At 41.5% G+C, this 18,252-nt stretch overlaps 1 protein-coding gene across 2 annotated transcripts in view; it reads right to left on the bottom strand.

Moving 5' to 3' along the window:
• The window catches only part of LOC117450140 (copine-9-like), a 155,273-nt gene that overhangs the window by 43,263 nt on the left and 93,758 nt on the right, over positions 1-18,252 (bottom strand). For both annotated transcript variants that reach the window (XM_071203849.1, XM_071203848.1), the window contains one exon: positions 3,036-3,099. In XM_071203849.1, the coding sequence (XP_071059950.1) occupies positions 3,036-3,099 (64 nt within the window). The remainder of the gene's footprint in view (positions 1-3,035; positions 3,100-18,252) is intronic.

Below are 18,252 nucleotides of genomic sequence, written 5' to 3'. Positions count from 1 at the left end.
GCAGATCGTTTCACCACGGAGGAAAGCACTTCACTAATTGCAGTACCCATAAGGAGCTGTACACATGCCGCAGTTTTTGCGTGGCTGTGTATTTTGTTGAAAGCCCAGTGGCGATCTGCTCATCTCTCATCGAAATAATATGCTACAAAGGGGCGGACTGGCCATCAGTGTGTTGAACTTTCCTGTCGGCTCCCAGACCGTAGTCGAGGAGGGCAGAAGCAACAAGCTTCAGGTTCAATAACCCGCTTTAGCTTAAATGAGAGAGGCGAGCTCTTCTTGGGACTCTCTTTGAATATAAAGTAATTGCTATTAGGAATACATTAAGGCAGTTGCCGTTGCATTTATTTAGCTGTTCTTCTGTTTCACAAAATACATCATAGACCTCTGTTTTTCTGCTTCCTCGTCGTTTTACTTCCAGAAACATACACACGTTCCCTCACTGTCGCTCTACCATCCACAAACACACATGCACAAGCCACACCTACCTCTATCAGTGTCTATCAGCTGTGCACCGTTATGGTGTAAATATAACCTATCTACCAATTGGATCAAATATAAAAGTCAGCCAAATTAGTATTGATACTGCAAGGAGACGTATTGTGTGAAGAGAAATTGAAGATGTTGTTTAATTGCTGATATATTTATCATCCATGTCACATATTCAGTTTCGGCGGCATTTCTTCCAGATTGTCCAGAAGTCTTCTAATCAGGGCTCTATAAATAGAGAACTACGGCAGATATGTAATATTTAATGCAGCCGAACCGCGTATTAAAATGCCGTTATGTGATGACGTTCAAAGAGAAAAGCAAGCACACGCGGAATAAAGTATTATTATTATTGTTTTCGGATGTCACATCACATGAACACCATATCCCAACGTGCATTGCGGTTAAAGCATCCAATCACCGAGCTTCAACGATAGCTGAGGATTATGGGTAGTTCAATGTTTCAGCCTATCAAAACCTCTGAAAAAATAAATGTGTCTCTCAGAATCGAAAGAGAAAACCTATGGGAAAAACATAAAAGCAGTGTACACAATTTAAACCAATGAATGTCATGTAATTAACAAGGATAAACTGATATTTGTTAGTGGAGAGTAGCGCAGATATCACTTTAAAATCATTTGACCAGTAGGGGAACACGGTTTTATTCTGAAAACTTCGAGACCGGAAATACTGTTTTCACCCCGTGAGGGTTGGCGCTAACTTTACATGGACGCTGCCGCATATACACGTTCTCCTTGCAAGACCTCAAATCATCTTCATAAATTATCTATCAAACTGTAGAATCTACACATCCACTGGACGTGAATTAATAAAAGTACAATATACACTTCTCGCTAGGAATCTAATCAAAAAGCATTTTAAAATTATCCTACAATTTTTACATTTTCCAGAGAGGGTTATTTGTGAATATACGACCCTCCGGAGCGTTTGCAGTCAACGAGAGCACTTGAGGTCGAAAACTTTAAAACGTGATGATAGGTCGTAATAAGTGCTTGAACAATCGACCTATTTGGTCGTATGAGTTGGAGGACTTGTTGTTTAATAAACATAGCATGCATGGATTGTTGTGATTGCATTCCAGCGTTTCTTTTACATCACACACTTGGGATAAACTGATTTTTATTATGGGTTGTCTGTAATATAGTCAGAAAGGCGTTGGGAATATGAATTAATGGTAACAGCAGCTAATGAAAAATAATGTAATCTCTGCTTTTGTAATGCCTGGGACAGGAACAGATGTATGAAAAGTAGGTTTTGGCGATAAGAAGAAGTTCACCCACGTTGAGCATATCAACGGTTGAGGCTTTTTAGGGGGGTATTTTTGATTTTATTGTTAATTTAATGCTTTAAATTGTTGGAATAGTGAAAAGAATAACCAGCAGGTTTTTGGTTGTCTATTTGGTTTTATTTCCCACTTAAACTACAGCGGACATGCACAAAAACCCAGGATAATGGTGGCCATTTTAACATATTGCTCAATCCTTATTGATTGATATTGAATAGATGAATAGAAATAGAAATAGAATAAGAAATAAATAGATAGACAGATGGATAGATTGCACCTAATGAGGCCATTTAGTTATTGCCGCCAGTAGGAAGGCATTATAGGAAACTTAAGCTTGTCATTTCATCTCAATGGGATTTGACCTGGATAAATAAAGGTTTTGAATTGAATTGTCATTGACAGATTGGGGTTGTCAGTACTACACACACACACACACACACACACACACACACACACACACACACACACACACACACACACACACACACACACACACACACACACACACACACACACACACACACACACACACACACACACACACACACACACACAATAACGATGGTAAAACACAACCAGGGTAAGCACATAATGATATCTGGAGTGCACACACAGAAACACACACGTACACCTCACACAACACAGAGGAAATCCTGTAAGTATCTAACGGTTTCGTAGTATAAATGTAAACCATCTTGTAAGTTAATTTTAAACACATTTGAATCAGATCTAAACACTGAAAATAATACTTTGGGATTGTGGAGTTCCCAATGCAGAGATTTACACATTAAACTTGTGCATATTGGTTACATTTTATGATCTGATTTTGCAAGAGATTGGCCCATCATTAAATATCATCTGTGTGTTTGTGCGTGGGTGTGTTTGTGTGTAGAGGGGGAACCGATTGCAAGCTATTACAACAACAGTATCAGGGCATATAGAACAAATGCAGAAAATATGAGAATATTCCAACAGCGCTTCGATTGTGTGCATGATGAGTGTGTGTGTGTGTGTGTGTGTGTGTGTGTGTGTGTGTGTGTGTGTGTGTGTGTGTGTGTGTGTGTGTGTGTGTGTGTGTGTGTGTGTGTGTGTGTGTGTGTGTGTGTGTGTGTGTGTGTGTGTGTGTGTGTGTGTGTGTGTGTGTGTGTGTGTGTGTGTGTGTGTGTGTGTGTGTGTGTGTGTGTGTGTGTGTGTGTGTGTGTGTGTGTGTGTGTGTGTGTGTGTGTGTGTGTGCTGTACTGACCCTGCAGTTACTGAGCTCCTCCGCGGTAAATATAATGACTCCACACTTCTTCCCCGGAATCCCACTGGGAGAGAGACAGAGAGAATGATTGAAAAAGAGGTCAATTGTGGCAAGACATAAATAATACAATTGCCATGCCATTCATAGCTACAAGCTGTTATTGTGATAGGGGACAGCCAACCATGCATATTGTCATATTAACAAGCTCACAAATGCAGTCCTGCACTTACTTTTCTGAAAAAAGGACATCTTTTGTGAGGTCTATTTTACTTTATGCATTATATTCCTTACTTTTTGACATTTTTCTTACATTCACATTTAACAAAAAACACTTAAATTCAGACACCTAAATCCTGTGATTGTACAACTTTTCAAACACATATAAGGCCTGTTATCTGCTCTTATTAAGTGAAATACAAGAGCTTTATAATAATAATAATAATACATTGCATTTATAAAGCGCTAAATGTTTTATATGCTTTTTAAGTTAATCAGACATAAAGCCCTCCTCTCCTACCGTATTGGTCAGTGAAAATAGGTTAAATTGCTCACGTTTTCAAAGGTAGAATACTCTTCTCTAATACATGTAGGTAGCTGCCTGCATTTGTACCCAATCTATTTTTGATACTGAAGAGCTCCACTTGAGCAGTTGGAGGTAAAGTGCCCTGCTTAAGGGCACCTCAGAGATGATAACAATAGAGTGGTCCAAATATAGATGTTCAGCCCAGGATATTGAACCATAAGCAGAAATTGTGCGAATGTGTGTTTGAAACGGGATGATTGTGTGATCACTTTAAAGCAGCAACCCCTATGTTTACGTATACATTGAGTCAGCAATGTCAGCTAAACAGATGTTTGTGCCTAAGGTTTGTTAGCCTACGTTAGCCACACTAAGCTAATGGTCATACCCAACCAAGTAGAGCTGCAGCTTTAAAATCTTTGAGTGCATTCAAATGATTTCTATATTTTTTAACCAACACAAATGAATTGTATCCAATTACTTTCGTCTTCAGGCCAAATGTTATCCCTTTTCTTTCATCAAGTTACTTTTTCAAACGACACTTGTCTAGAAATCCTACATTTTCTGCATTTGAATGTGCTAACAAGAGGTTTCGTGTTAGTATCAATACGTTAAAAAGATATTTCTTACATGTTGACATATCACACTCTAAATATCAGATGCATGATTTCAAAAATAACAAATTAATTCAATGGAGCTGGTTCACTTTCAGGGTCCTTGTATTGTGTATTCTGGTGCACTTTCTTACTTCCAATCCGAATGTATAGTACATTTCAAGGAACATTTTGTTTCCTATCGTGTGTTATATAGATTTTTGGAATATAAATGGTCTGCAAAGGATAAAACCCCCAAAGTTCCCTCCATAGGGAGTTTCTCTCCCACACACTAACTCCTCCTTTGGATTCCTTTTTTTTAAAAAAAAATTTTTATTTAAAGGACAGTGCACATTAATTCACATTGCTGTAAATGAGCCAGTATTAGCCAGCAGGCTAATTTTCAACTGTTGTTCTTGGCAAGATGTTAACTGACCACAACAAGACTAGAAAATAAAAACATAATTAGATAGAGTACAGCAGACAACATCAGTACACCAATAAATAAATAGCAATACAAGAATAAATAAATAGCAGTACAACAATAAATAGGAACAGTAGTACAACAATAGAGAGGAAGAAACACACATGCAAACAGATGAAATATCATCATACCTTGATTCAGTTAAAAGTGTTCACATTTTTGATTGTTTAAAAGCCAGTTCTTATGATTGTGGTTAAATGTATGATAAGAGGTGTTATTCCTGATCTGTATTGGTATTGTACACATTTCTCAGAGATCTTAGACATGACAGGTAAAATACTAATGGGCCTATAGTTGTTTGCATCAGTTGTGTCCCCGGATTTGTGGACTGGCACAACAATGGCTAACTTCCAGTCTTTTGGGAATGTTCCCTCCCTAAAAGAGGTGTTAATTATTTTGGTAATTGTCCCTGTGAGGGTAGTAGCATGTTTCTTTAGAAACAGAGAATCCAGTCCAAAAGTGTCTTTTGATTTGGAATTGTTTAAAGAAGAAATTATAGAATTAACTTTGGATTCAGAAGTCTCTGTCAGGGAGAAGACTGGCTGTGTATAATCAATAGGTGATGAATGTATTTGACCAATTTGGGGACTGTTTATAGTCAGCCTCACAGAATCAATAAAATGGTTATTAAAAATAGCCGCTATTTCTGCTGGCCCCTTACATAAGGTTCCATTGTTACTGATCTCCAGCTGCTTTGTTATTTTATGTCCTTTCCCTGTTAGGTTCTGCAGACAGTCCCAGATTTGTTTATGATTTCCCTTAGATTCATGAATGAGATTAACAAAGAAGTTGGATTTAGCTGCCCTGATTTCCTTTGTAACTCTGTTTCGTAAGGACGCAAATATAAGCCTGTCAGTCACTAAATTTGACTTAAGAGAGTGCTTTAGAGCATTATCTCTCTCCTTCATTGATTTCCTGATGTCACTATTAATCCACTATTAATATGTTTACTTCCGTAACATATAGTTAATTTATTTTCTTTTACATTCCTGCAAAAATACAAATTGCGCATCAAAACAGGTGGATTGAAACACACTGGCACATTGCAGCACTTGTCTTCTGGGAAAAAGCTTTTCATATTAAACTTTAAATAGGAATGTGTTTACTCGCATGGATGTTTGTGCGTCCTTGGGAACAACATTACAAAAAAACAGGGCCGGCTTAAAAAACCTCCACAAGATGAACAACTCTACCGTGTACATTAATAAAGCATAAAGGAGACGGTTAAAGCAATAAAAAAAGTTGTAATCAAAAACAAGTGAAGAAGATATAATCTTAGGTAATACAATATGTCTGTTACATATTTTAAAGGAACAATTGGTTTGAAAAACTGCTTTAAATATTATTAGACCTTGTTTTTTGTAGTATAATTGAGAATATTGTTCCAAATCTGACTCCCACATAATTTTCCCTTCCATCATTTATTTAACTAGACATATTCAAGGTTAGAACGTGTTAAAGAGTGTGCCTTTCTTTTGTTCCCCCCCCCCATTTAAAACTCTATTGAGACAAAACTGGGTTTGGTGAAAGAACATTTGACTCAACCGTCACAAAAGAAGAAAGACATTGGACAAAATAAATTGGATGTAAAGTGGATGTTTAAAAGTAGAGTGAACAAGAAGGAAAGGAGGAACCAAACGTGAGTTTGGGGCACAAAAGGGGTCAAGCTTCACTTTCTGTCTCATCATAATTTTCTGAAGTATATTTTCTGTAAATTGAAAGAGATGAAGAAAAATGAGAGAAGAAGAATTAACACAGAACGGTCAAAAAAGAAGACTGAAAGAAAGATGAGGAAAGGGAAAAGGAGACATAGATGATGTCGGCTACTCCCATGCAGCACATTTGAATTCAACTTTTAGTGATTGACTCTCAGCCCGAGATACTGTGTCACACTCATAGCTGCATCAGGACTTGGAAATCGACTGCGATCTTTGTCACCGTGCGGCAAGAACAAATAATGTTACAGGTACATGTAACAGGATCCTGTTCTCTGTGATATGAGCATATATCCTCAGATAACAAGTGTATGAATACAAATTATGACAAAACCAAAGTAACACACTTACTTCCACCTCCATCAGTTAAAGCAGTGGTGGGGAGCCTCCGGGCTTTATACGGTCTGCGAGACAATTTTGATACGTCCCTCGAGGTAATTTATAAACACACGCAAACATTTTTTTTTAAAGAAATCTAGACCGCAAAATAATTAGATAAGCGAGTGCCTGTTTTCCCTGGCCAAGGACAGTTTCCTTGAACACAACACGAACCCAACGTGTCATCACGTGGTATATGTCTCGTCTGACAGTGGTGTAGTTCTGACAATTGCAGTACGCATAAGGAGCTGTACACATGCCGCAGCTTTTGCGTGGCTGTGTCTTTAGTTGTAAGCCCAGTGGCGATCTGTCATACTGATCATACAGTCAATAACTGTGTTGTTATTAGCATCTGGTTAGCTAGCTATGCTAATGAATATAAGAAGCTTTTTCTACAACCAGTGAGGTAAAGGCACATCTTTATATGATCATTATAGTTATAAAATAAGAGAATAAAGTAAACAGGTATAAAATACTATATGACAGTAGAAAAAAGTTGTTATTAATAAACAAGAATAAAGTTTAAAAGGGGAGTGATTTGTAAAATATCCATAAAGAAAAAGAAAATCTGCTTACAGGTCTGTTTCATATGTGTTAAGAGATGTATCCATAGATCTCTTAATGTTGCTCTCAAAGTGCACCAGATTGATGCTTTTAAATTTAACATTAAAAAAAGAATCTTCCCGGGGGAGCATGCCCCGGACCCCCCTAGAGGAGGTCAGATCCACCTCCTACTTAAATCATGTTCACATGGATGGGAAACTAAATACATTTGCAGACATCTTGTGTCCATATCTTTCTGTTTGGGTGGTCATGCCACAACCGTGCACGTGAATGTGAGTCATGGTGAGATATCTGGATTAAGAGGTTGCTTTTTCTTTGCACAGCATGAAAGAAAGGCGAAATGAATGGGCTGTGATTTTAGTATTTTTAAGCAGAGGTTGAGTTCAATCATTTGTACGGCCCTCGGAGGATGTTGTAAAAATTGAAATGGCCCTTGAGAGGAAAAAGGTTCCCCATCCCTGGTTTAAAGCCACAGTAGCACATGTAATAAATGGTGCAGAGGATGCTTACCATGTGAATGTGTAATCATTTGAGTACATTCACTCAAGGACCGCACTATAGTCTGCACAATTTGTGCTTTGAACTGCCTTTTTTTGTAGTTTAATTGATATTGTTATTTACAGCTACTTTCCAAATAAACCCTACGGAAGACTATCAGTGCCACATGTGAACTTTATTTTTTGGATCTTACCAAAAGTGATTTTTTTAATTCTGACTTTTTTTTTTCTTTTTCTAGGAATTCTTTTTTCTCAACATTCTAATTTCTCCAAAAATAGATAAATAAAATCTGTCCCTAATCCACTTAAGTATACGTATACTCCACAAGGTTTACGAGGAACTAGGGGTGTAACGGTATCCGTATTCGTCCCGTACCGTCACGGTTCGGCACATGCAGTCACACGGCGAATACGCCTTTTTTTTACGAGTGGGAAAAAAGTCTGTCATTCAGGGCAGTATCCATTACACTATTTATAATCCAGGGGGCCGTATTGCGCCTAAAAGCTGTTTGCCAGCCGCCCTTAAACAACAAATGAAGAACACATAATAATAATAATAATAATAATTCATTTATTTTATATAGGCGCCTTTCAAGGCTCTCAAGGTCGCCGTACAAACACATAAAAAAACAAGAAGAAACACAACAACAAAACGAACAAAATACAAGAAGAAGAAAAGTTAGTATGGCGATTTCAGATAACACACAGGAGCTAGAACCCACCTGCTTCTTTTAAATCAGCTGTGTGGGAACATTTTGAGTTCCCTGTGGACTACAATAACGATGAAGTGCGCGAGTGGTGGATCGGACGAGGACACATGCTAAATCATATCAAAAGGCATCACCCAGATTTGCCAATCACCGGCGCCCGGCAAAAGACAGCAGCAGTTCAACAGCTTTCCCCGCTGTTTTTGATAAACCAATAGACATGAAAGCCGAGAGACCAAAATAAATAACGTAAGCTATGGGCATATATATTTCAACGGCAATGCGCTCTTGAAACAATTTCTTATTATTTATGATGTAATATTTTCAAGACATTCTTTTTAGTTTTACAGCTTGATGAAACCTTTTTGTTTGACATCAGCCATTATAGATAATCTGGGAATCTGAGGGTGTGTGGTAGCCTACTGTTTGTGGTTTGTTTTTAACTGTGTAATACAGTTAATTATTCAAAATGTTAGAGTTCCTTATTTTTAAACTGAAATTTGCACTACTGTTCAAAAATAAATAAGAACAAACCTGGAATTATGCATTTGGGACTTTTTTTTTTGCTTTTTCTTGTTGGACCAAACCCGTACCGAACCGTGACCCCCAAACCGAGGTACGAACCGAACCGTGACTTCTGTGAACCGTTACACCCCTACGAGGAACACATTATAATGTTTACTTCACTACATCTATTTGATACATAAAGTTGCTATTCTGCAGATTTAGACTATTTATATAATACACTATACAAATTAACAAAAATGTAATTAGATGTTCTTATTATTTATTTAGCTACCTAGCAGTAAAAAAGGTAAATGTTCGTATCCCAAACAATACCAATTGACCTATTACAGTTCTGTAATATAATTAATATGAATCTTAAACAGACTTTAGCGTACGGTACTTGAAGTGTATTTATAAACTATACTTTTGTTTTTTTGATTAGGAAGGGTTGACATTTACAACACAGTTTTAACAAATATTTTTGATACTCGAGTAATCGAGCTTGATTTAAAAAATGTAACCAGAATGAAAAAAAAAATGAATTTGAGTATTCAGCTCTTGAAAAGTTCCTCATGAGTCATTATTCTCTTTTATGGTTGCTACTAAGTCATTTTTTTACATTTTCATTTGCTTCCTTGTGCCACAGCGGTGTCCAAATTCAACTTTTCTGAAAACATGGGGGCCTGAGGCAATGCCAGAAGCTGGACCCGCTGTACCCTGTCCCTGAATATTTCAACCGTGTCCCAGTTTGGTGTCACGATAAAGCAGAATGCACAATAACAAGCTCCGTCATGGGACTGCTGACTTATTTAGCTTTGATATGAAGAAAGACAAGAAGAAGTAAGAAAACTAACAAAACAGATGGAAAAAAGGAGCATATTTAGGGAAAAACAGATTTAGGGGGATGAAGAGGGTAGGAACGTTACGTAGTCTCTCAGACCCTCTCAACTTGTCCTGAATGAGGTCGTTTTTTAAGTCGATGGTCTGTTTAGCTCATGCTGCTCGCCGGCTGTAGCAGGCAGCTACAATGAGAGAATTATTTATGAATACATCTAGTGTGTCCGACTGCACGCCTGCCAGCTAGCCCACCGGTTAGAACCACTGCACATGCACATTCTCTGGAGTCTGAGCCCTGACCGCTCACTGTCTGCAGAATAATAATGGAACGCTGATAAATATAAAAAAATATCTAGCCTCTTCTGTTTCTCATCATGACACGTATATGCGACCACAGAGACTTAAAGAAACAAAACCCAGTTGATGTGTATTGTTTTTTTGCACACAATACCTATGCAAAGTAGCATCAAAGGGATGCAGCTGTGAGCTATTTCATTTCTGTAAACAGCTCAGGGGGGAAACAACAGGCTGAGCTGCCATCTGCTATTAATGAAGTGAAAATGGAGTACAGTCTCTTGACAGAACACTGGTTGACCTTGAGGTCAGAGCAAGCATTTGGAAAGTTTGCAGTGTGCCATGCATGGGCGTATTGGACACTTTTCCTTTTCTTTTCTGGGAATCAACCCAAGAATGGTTTTCTCTGGCTCAGGTCAGGCTCTGTGACTCAGGCTTTATCAAACATGGAGGGCTCAGTCTGCAAATATGATGATTAGCCCAATGCACTTGGTTATTATTTTCTAAGCTACTCAGTGGATGCAAATAGTGTATCATTAAGAATCTTCCAAGTATAAAACAGCTTGTTTCCTCTGCAGAAAATCAACTGAAAAATATTGGCTTTCTTATACTGACCATCAGCACGTCAGCACCTAGTCAAGACCTGCTTTAAAATAAGACTATTGGCCAAGACCAAGTCGTTTTTATCTTTTAAAGACCTAGAAAGGGTTATTAACGCCTATGTAAACACGAGGACTGGATTATTGCAACGCTCTATACGTGGATATGGACCAGGCGTCAATTAGACGCCTGCAGCTAGTGCAGAACGCAGCTGCGCGTCTTCTCACTGGCCATACAAAGCGTGACCACATCACCCCAATTCTAGCCTCATTGCACTGGCTTCCAATTAGGTTCAGAATTGATTTTAAACTCCTTTTATTTGTTTTCAAAGCCCCAAATGGGCTGGCTCCGGCCTATGTAGCCGAACTCCTCCATCACTACACCCCAGCCAGAGCTTTAAGGTCGGCTGACCTAGGCTCTGGAACACTCTGCCCCTCCATGTGAGGTCGGCCCAGACCCTAGGGGTTTTTAAATCGACACTAAAGACTCACTTCTTCTCCCTGGCCTTCTAGTCAGAGCGGAGTACGACTCCTGACATTTCCCTGTGTTTGATTTTTATATTTGCTGTTGTAATTTATTGTCTTCTGTTTGCCATGGCAGTAAAGTGTTTTTATTGCATGTACAGCACTTTGGCTCGACCAAAAATCGTTTTAAAATGTGTTATATAAATAAAACTTGATTTGATTTGATCAGATAATTGACATCACGCTGTGATTATGGCCGATCAGTGGCTTTCCCTATTTGTTCTGTCACTGTTTGATATGTTTGTTCATATCAGGTTTATATCTTCTTTGGTTGTACCATGACACAAATTGTAAGGTTTGGTGATATAAAAATGATGAAATGCCGCCACCCAATTGAACAACAGAGGAGATTATATTGCACTTGATAACTATGCAAAAGGAATGTTTAGAAACCAGGTCTGGAAGCAGTAGTAGTGCAAAAAGAAATTGCACTTATTATCAAAATGTATACTGACACAACTGGATAAAATAAAAGCAAGGAAACAATAAAACCAAAAAGCTAAATAAGACTGAAGAAAAATAACACTACCAAAGGAAACCTCCAGCCTCATGGCAACCTTAATCTACTCTCTCACGCTCAATTCCAGCAAATGGCATTTAACTGTCTCTCCTAAGTGGAATGTACCACCTGTCCTGGTAAGCATAGGTCATTGCAGGTCTCCCTTGCCAATCTGGATAAATAAAGGTTACAAACAATAGGGGGAGCTTAACCAAGCTAGCATCCAAATCACACAGAATAACGACCATACCTCTATTACAATATCGCTAAGTTACTGCTGATATCTAAATCTATCATAGGGCTATTTTTATATACCAGTGAGCACATAAAACTTTACACAATAGAATTTACTTCAGAAATATATCGACCCTATCTTCACACATCTTAGCAGAGACCAGCCCCTCCCTGCTCAGAGCACATCAGAGGCACACCTGTTAGAATGTTCCTTGATAGCTGATCCACCACAAAATACAAACAAACAACATTTGACTGGAATTAATAATAAAATAGATACAAAAACTCTGAATGTCAGGATACAGGGCTTACAGTACAGTAGTCGAGGAGAACAAAGGTGACCTTTTCATAAAGTTAAAAAGTGCTTCACTTGGGAAATAACTCAATTAAAACAAAGGCAAATGCAAACATCGCTATTTGACCCCAAAGGACAGAAGAACTTACAACTGCAATGTGGAAATGTAAAACCACGAAAAACATATTAAGTATTCAGAAAAACTTTCTGATAAAGTAAGGTTTTAATGAGGGATATAAAAAGCAACATTATCTAGCAAGGCCAATTAGCTCTAAAAGTAATCAGCAGAATTGGACAAATCTGACAGTAGCTCAGAGAGTTTGTAATTCCCCATTATATAATTGACCAGACACGTCACCAGATCATCCAAAAGCTAAAAGAAAGCTAATGTATTCCTATTATTATTCAGTGCAAGAGATGCTCTTGCATCAAGTTGCAAAAATGTATGGATGGATGAACTTACTGCTACTTCCCATCTCAATAATGAGGCAAAAGCTAAAGATCAACCGTCTCACCTTGGATTTCTCCTTCGGTTTATTCCACATTATCCCTGTGCTTACCCCCTAACCACTAAGAGCTAGAACGGGGGCATTCCATCATCTTTAAAGTCAGAAATTGTAAAGGTTCAATATAAACACGTTTGTAACATGCCTTTATTAGATGTAACATGTTTGAAAAAGCATGACACACATCTGTTTTTAACAGTATGTTACTACATAAGGATTTAAAGTCAGAAGGCGTAAGATTTGTCAGTTACGATTTGTAGTCATTCATGGTTAGCTTTTCCTCAATGGTTCAATGACATCAGAAACCATTTCTTTAGACTGTGATAGGATTAAGTTGCTGGCCAGAAAGAGAACGCCATCCACAACTGTGTCCGCTTGGTTTTAATCCTCCATATAGAGTGGTGCAGGGATGGCGTGTTTACCCGGAAGTAAGCTGCGCAGGGGTTCCCTCGACAAAAAAGCAAAGGGATTTCTCCATAGGATTTTGGAAAATAGCTCGAAATAAGGTCTGTGGAAAAAGAACCTGTTTGATAATATCCACATGTCTACCCAACTTTTATAATTTTCTAATCATAAATCTAATCGCCAGAAGCAAAAAATGTATGGGATTAGTTTTGTTTCATAAAGATAAAGCAACACTTTCTCAGAATCAAGCAAAAACTAAGAGTTTAAGAGAAAAAAAAGTTGAGCAAAATACATTTTATTTAAAAAATAAAACTATAAATTGCAAACAAATCATTTGTGTAATCATGGAAACTATAAGTCTTTTTTCTTTGTTTTAACACATCTTTTTGTTTGCAGTTCTCTTTGCTTCTTTTTCAATGATCAGACTTTTGCTCTTGCTGCAGCTCTCTCGTTTTGCTCATTTTTTGCTTTCGATTCTGACACAAACTTCCCAGGTGGGCGGGACTTTCAGGGGTGCGTCCCTAATGGCTACTCAGTTTTTGAGTGACAGTCCAGTCCTGCAGCGATTGGACAGTGCAGCTGCGGTGTGGTAGCTGAGCACGGACAGAAGACCCCCAGAAGAACCAGCATTTCAATTATTATAATACTACAAGTGAAAATGTATCTGATTTGTCTGAAGTATTGATCATTTGTGTTGTTTGTGCTGTACTATACAGTATGTTTCTTTATTGTGTTAAGTGAGAAGTAAAGAAAAGCTCTGCTATGAAAGTTAGCTTTTGCTAACTTTAGGTCCATAACAATGCAAGCTAAGTAGCCTAACAGCAGGGACAGTTAGCTACAGCTAGCAGTGAGTGAGCGTTCAGACACCGGCACACACACTCAAACGGACTCGTGTGCCTGACTCTACCAACAGGCTTTCATGATTCTGTTTAGATATGCAAGTATAAGCCATGATAGCTTATTTTATTAATACGCTAATTTGAAATGAAAATCAATGGAGGCTGAGTTAACTTTGTTGGAAAACCTACCGTCCATGACTGCCCCTGAGCTGTGTTTTATGTGTTAACTTAATATATTTCATTTCTTAAAATATGATTTTGACTTGGATCTGTTCGATCTGGATTTGTCCCTTAAGTGTTATCATGCCGAGTGGAGTGGAACCTCGTCTAGAAGGGACAAAGAGGCTATCCTCAAAAAGGCACAAATGGAGGTGGCCGACATGCCTTGGTTGAGGAGCTCGTTGCCTGAGTGGCTCAGAGTTTTTTCACGTGCCAGTCTCCATTTTCTGACCCTTTCTTGGGATCCCGCCTGGCGTTTGGAGGTCCACGGAGCCTCCAAAAGACCTCTAAAAGATGCAAGGTCAGGAGGCCAGCTTGTGCTCCAGTACCGGTCCACACAGCCATGGTTCCGTGCTCCAGTGCCGGCCCACATAGCCATGGTACCGTGCTCCAGTACCATCCCACACAGCCATGGTTCCGTGTTCCGGTTCCGTGCCCAGCATTCATGGTTCCGGCTCCAGAACCGGCCCACACAGCCATGATCCAGGCTTCAGTTCCGGTCCCAGCAGCCATGTTTCCTGCTCCAGTACCGGCCCACACAGCCATGGTTCTGGCTCCAGAACCGGCCCACACAGCCATGGTCCAGGCTTCTGTTCCGGTCCCAGCAGCCATGGCCCCTGCTCCAGTACCGGCCCACATAGCCATGGTTCCGGCTCCAGAACCGGCCCATACAGCCATGGTTCCGGCTCCAGAAAAAGACCACACAGCCATGGTCCAGGCTTCTGTTCCCGGTCCCAGCAGCCATGGCCCCTGCTCCAGTACCGGCCCACACAGCCATGGTCCCGACTCCGGCTCCTCGCCACCTGTTGGCTCTTTGGCCGACGCCAGCTCCTCGTGTTCTGTCGGTGTACCGGCCGACTTCAGCACCTCGTCTCCTGTTGGCTCTCCGGCCGACGCCAGCTCCCCGTGTCCTGTCGGCGTACCGGCCGACGCCAGCTCCCTGTGTCCTGTCGGCGTACCGTCCGACTCAAGTCCCCTCTCGAGTCCCCTCTCGAGTCTCTTCTTGAGTCCCCTCTCAAGTCACCTCTCAAGTTCCTTCTCGAGTTCCCTCTCGAGTCCCCTCTCGAGTTCCTTCTCGAGTCCCATCTCGAGTCCCCTCTCAAGTTCCTTCTCAAGTCTCTTCTCGAGTTTCTTCTCAGGTCCCCTTTCGAGTCTCTTCTCGAGTTTCTTCTCAGGTCCCCTCTCAAGTCACCTCATGTTCCCTCTCAAGTCACCTCTCAAGTAACCTCATGTCACCTCTCGAGTTCCCTCTCGAGTCTCTTCCCGAGTTCCCTCTCGAGTCTCCTCTCAAGTTCCCTCTCAAGTCCCATCTCAAGTCCCTTTTCCAGTCCCCACTCAAGTCCCTTCTCTAGTCCCTACTCAAGTCCTTACTCAAGTCCCTACTCTAGTTCCCTCTCAAGTCCCTTCTCAAGTCCTTTCCAAGTCCCTTCTAAAGTCCCAACCCCATGTCCTGTCCCGTTGGGGGACCCGCCGACTACTGTTCTGCCGGGGGTCCTGCCAACCCAATGTCCTGGTCCGTTGGGGGTTCTGCTGAGGGTCCTGCCAACTCCATGTCCTGTGCCTTCGGGGGTCCAGCCGACAAATGTTTCATTGGGGGTCCTACCAACTCCATGTCATGTGTCGTTGGGGGTTCCGCTGAGGGTCCTGACAACTCCATGTCCAGTGTCGTTGGGGGTTCTGCTGAGGGTCCTGCTAACACCTGATCCTGTTCCATTGGGGGTCTAGCCGACACCTGCTCCGCCGGATTTCCCACCAACACCTAGTCCTGTCCTGTTTGGGGTCCCGTCGACACCAGCCCTTGCTCCGTCGGGGGTTCCACGGAGACCAGCCCATGTTCCGTCCAGGGTCCCATCTACGCCTGTCCCGCCAGGGGTCCCACCAGCTCCTGCTCTCTATCTCAGTGCTCCGGCGATCCAGCTGACACTGGAGGGGTCCCATTGCGGCGTACGTCGTCTTCCGGAGCTGTCCCGTCGCCGCCTTCTTTCCGGCCCGCTGACTTCCCCAGCCGCGGCCTTCGCCCTCGAACTCGGCCCCCTGACTCTTCTAGCCGCTGCCTTCACCCTCATGCCCGGCCCCCTGAGTTCGCCCGCTGTGGCCTTCGCCCCTTTTTCAACTCTGCCTTGCCCCCGGGCCGTCTGCCCGAGATCCCCACCATGAACTCTGCCTTGCCCCCGGGCCGTCTGCCCGAGACCCCCACCATGAACTCTGCCTTGCCCCCGAGCCGTCCGCCCGAGACCACCTCCTGTTCTTCTGCCTTGCCTCCGGACCCCCTCCACCCACCCTTTTTGGAATGTTGTCTGTCTGGTAATGGGTTTTGTTTTGCTGTTCTGTTCTCCCTGTCTCTTGTTTTCCTCGTGTGTCTGATTGTCTCATTGTGTTCACCTGTTGCCCTTGTGTTTCTGCCTCCCTTACCCAGCTCGTCCCTGATTACCCCTCTCTGTATTTATTCTTGTCTTTCCCTGTGTTCCCCTGTCGGTTCATTGTTTGTCTCCCTCCATGTTGGTCACGACTGTGTTTTGGTATTGTATCTTCCTCGTGTTACCTATGTGTTATCCATGCCATGTTTTTTGCTTATGTGTTATCCATGCCATGTTTTTTGCTTATGTGTTATCCATGCCATGTTTTTTGCTTATGTGTTATCCATGCCATGTTTTTTGCTTATGTGTTATCCATGCCATGTTTTTTGCTGATCGGCTTTTGAAATAAAGCTCACTTTTGTTTATAGACCTTTACCTTTTTTTGTAGTCTGCATTTGGGTCCTACCTTTTCCGCGATTCTTAACAGAGATCTAACAATGATATAGAATGAGACAACACCGTTGTTATCCATTATGTATGAATAAATGCTTCAGCTCTTCAGACCAACATACTAAGGCTGCGGCCCCACGAGGACGAAAACGGCTAAACGCATAGGATTAACGCAATCGCAAACGGCTTCCGTCCACATGCAATAATTATCCGGATAGTGTCTGCCCACACGAGACCGCTCCGTTTAGCTCCAACCGCTGGAGAAGCTGCAGTACATATGCAGGAGCCTCTACGTGGCGCTGTAACTTCCTCCACAAAAGCAGCGAAGAAGCATGGTTGTCATGGTTGCCCTTCTGTTTATTCTCCGCGGTGGGGGCCGAGGAAACCGGGCAGAGTTTTTCGCCAGTCAGCGTGTATTAAAGTTGAAATCTTCCGGACACAATTATAAAAGTGCCGGTCAAAGGTCTTCTTTGTTATTTATTGAGCTTTAAAACAAATGAATAACGACTCTATATAATATAATGATAAAATACACGGAGCCTCTCTTTTTCCTCCCTCTCTTCAGAGAGCGTCAGTGTCTGTCTCATGCAGCAGCTCATCCAGTAATCAGTGACCCGGCCGACTGTAAAAATAAACATATTTATAAGTAGTTTAGGGAGTTTGAGAGGTAATTAAAATAGCTAAGGGTGATGATCTGACTTGAAGTGTGTGTTTTGCTGCAGCGGGAGGAGCTGCAGGTGAGCAGAGCTGCGTGTCTCCGTCCTGTCAGATTAGACTTCACTCGCGAGAGAAAGATAAATAATCTGAATTCAGGGTGCAGTTTACTTTGACGTGGGGGTGAGCAGCAGAGGTGGGGAGAGGCGGGGCTATTGCCTCATCATTATTGCTGTAGATGTTGCACAAACAACTGTAGCATGGTCAATAGCGTCCGGAGCACGATAGCAACTCTGCGATCCGCCATTGTTGTTGTTGTTGGTGGCGAAACACTTCAGCACTGGCGCGGGGTAAGCGGAGGTGAGCAGAAGAGGTGGGGAGAGGCGGGGCTATTGCGCAATCACTATCAGTGATCTGAAAATGTCCGTATAGGGCGCACAGAGAGTGGCATATGCATTTCTATCCACCTTGGGACCCGTTGTCGTTTCCTCAGTCGTTTAGTGCCGTATTCGGTCGTCCTCGTGTGGCCGAACGGTCTATATGACACTAAACAGTAACGCAAACGACCAAATTCGTCCTCGTGGGGCCGCAGCCTAAGA

Source organism: Pseudochaenichthys georgianus, chromosome 7 (genome assembly GCF_902827115.2).
Source record: "Pseudochaenichthys georgianus chromosome 7, fPseGeo1.2, whole genome shotgun sequence".
NCBI classification, from domain to species: domain Eukaryota; kingdom Metazoa; phylum Chordata; class Actinopteri; order Perciformes; family Channichthyidae; genus Pseudochaenichthys; species Pseudochaenichthys georgianus.
Note: the sequence above shows the minus strand (reverse complement) of the source record. Positions and strands in the feature narration are given on the sequence as shown.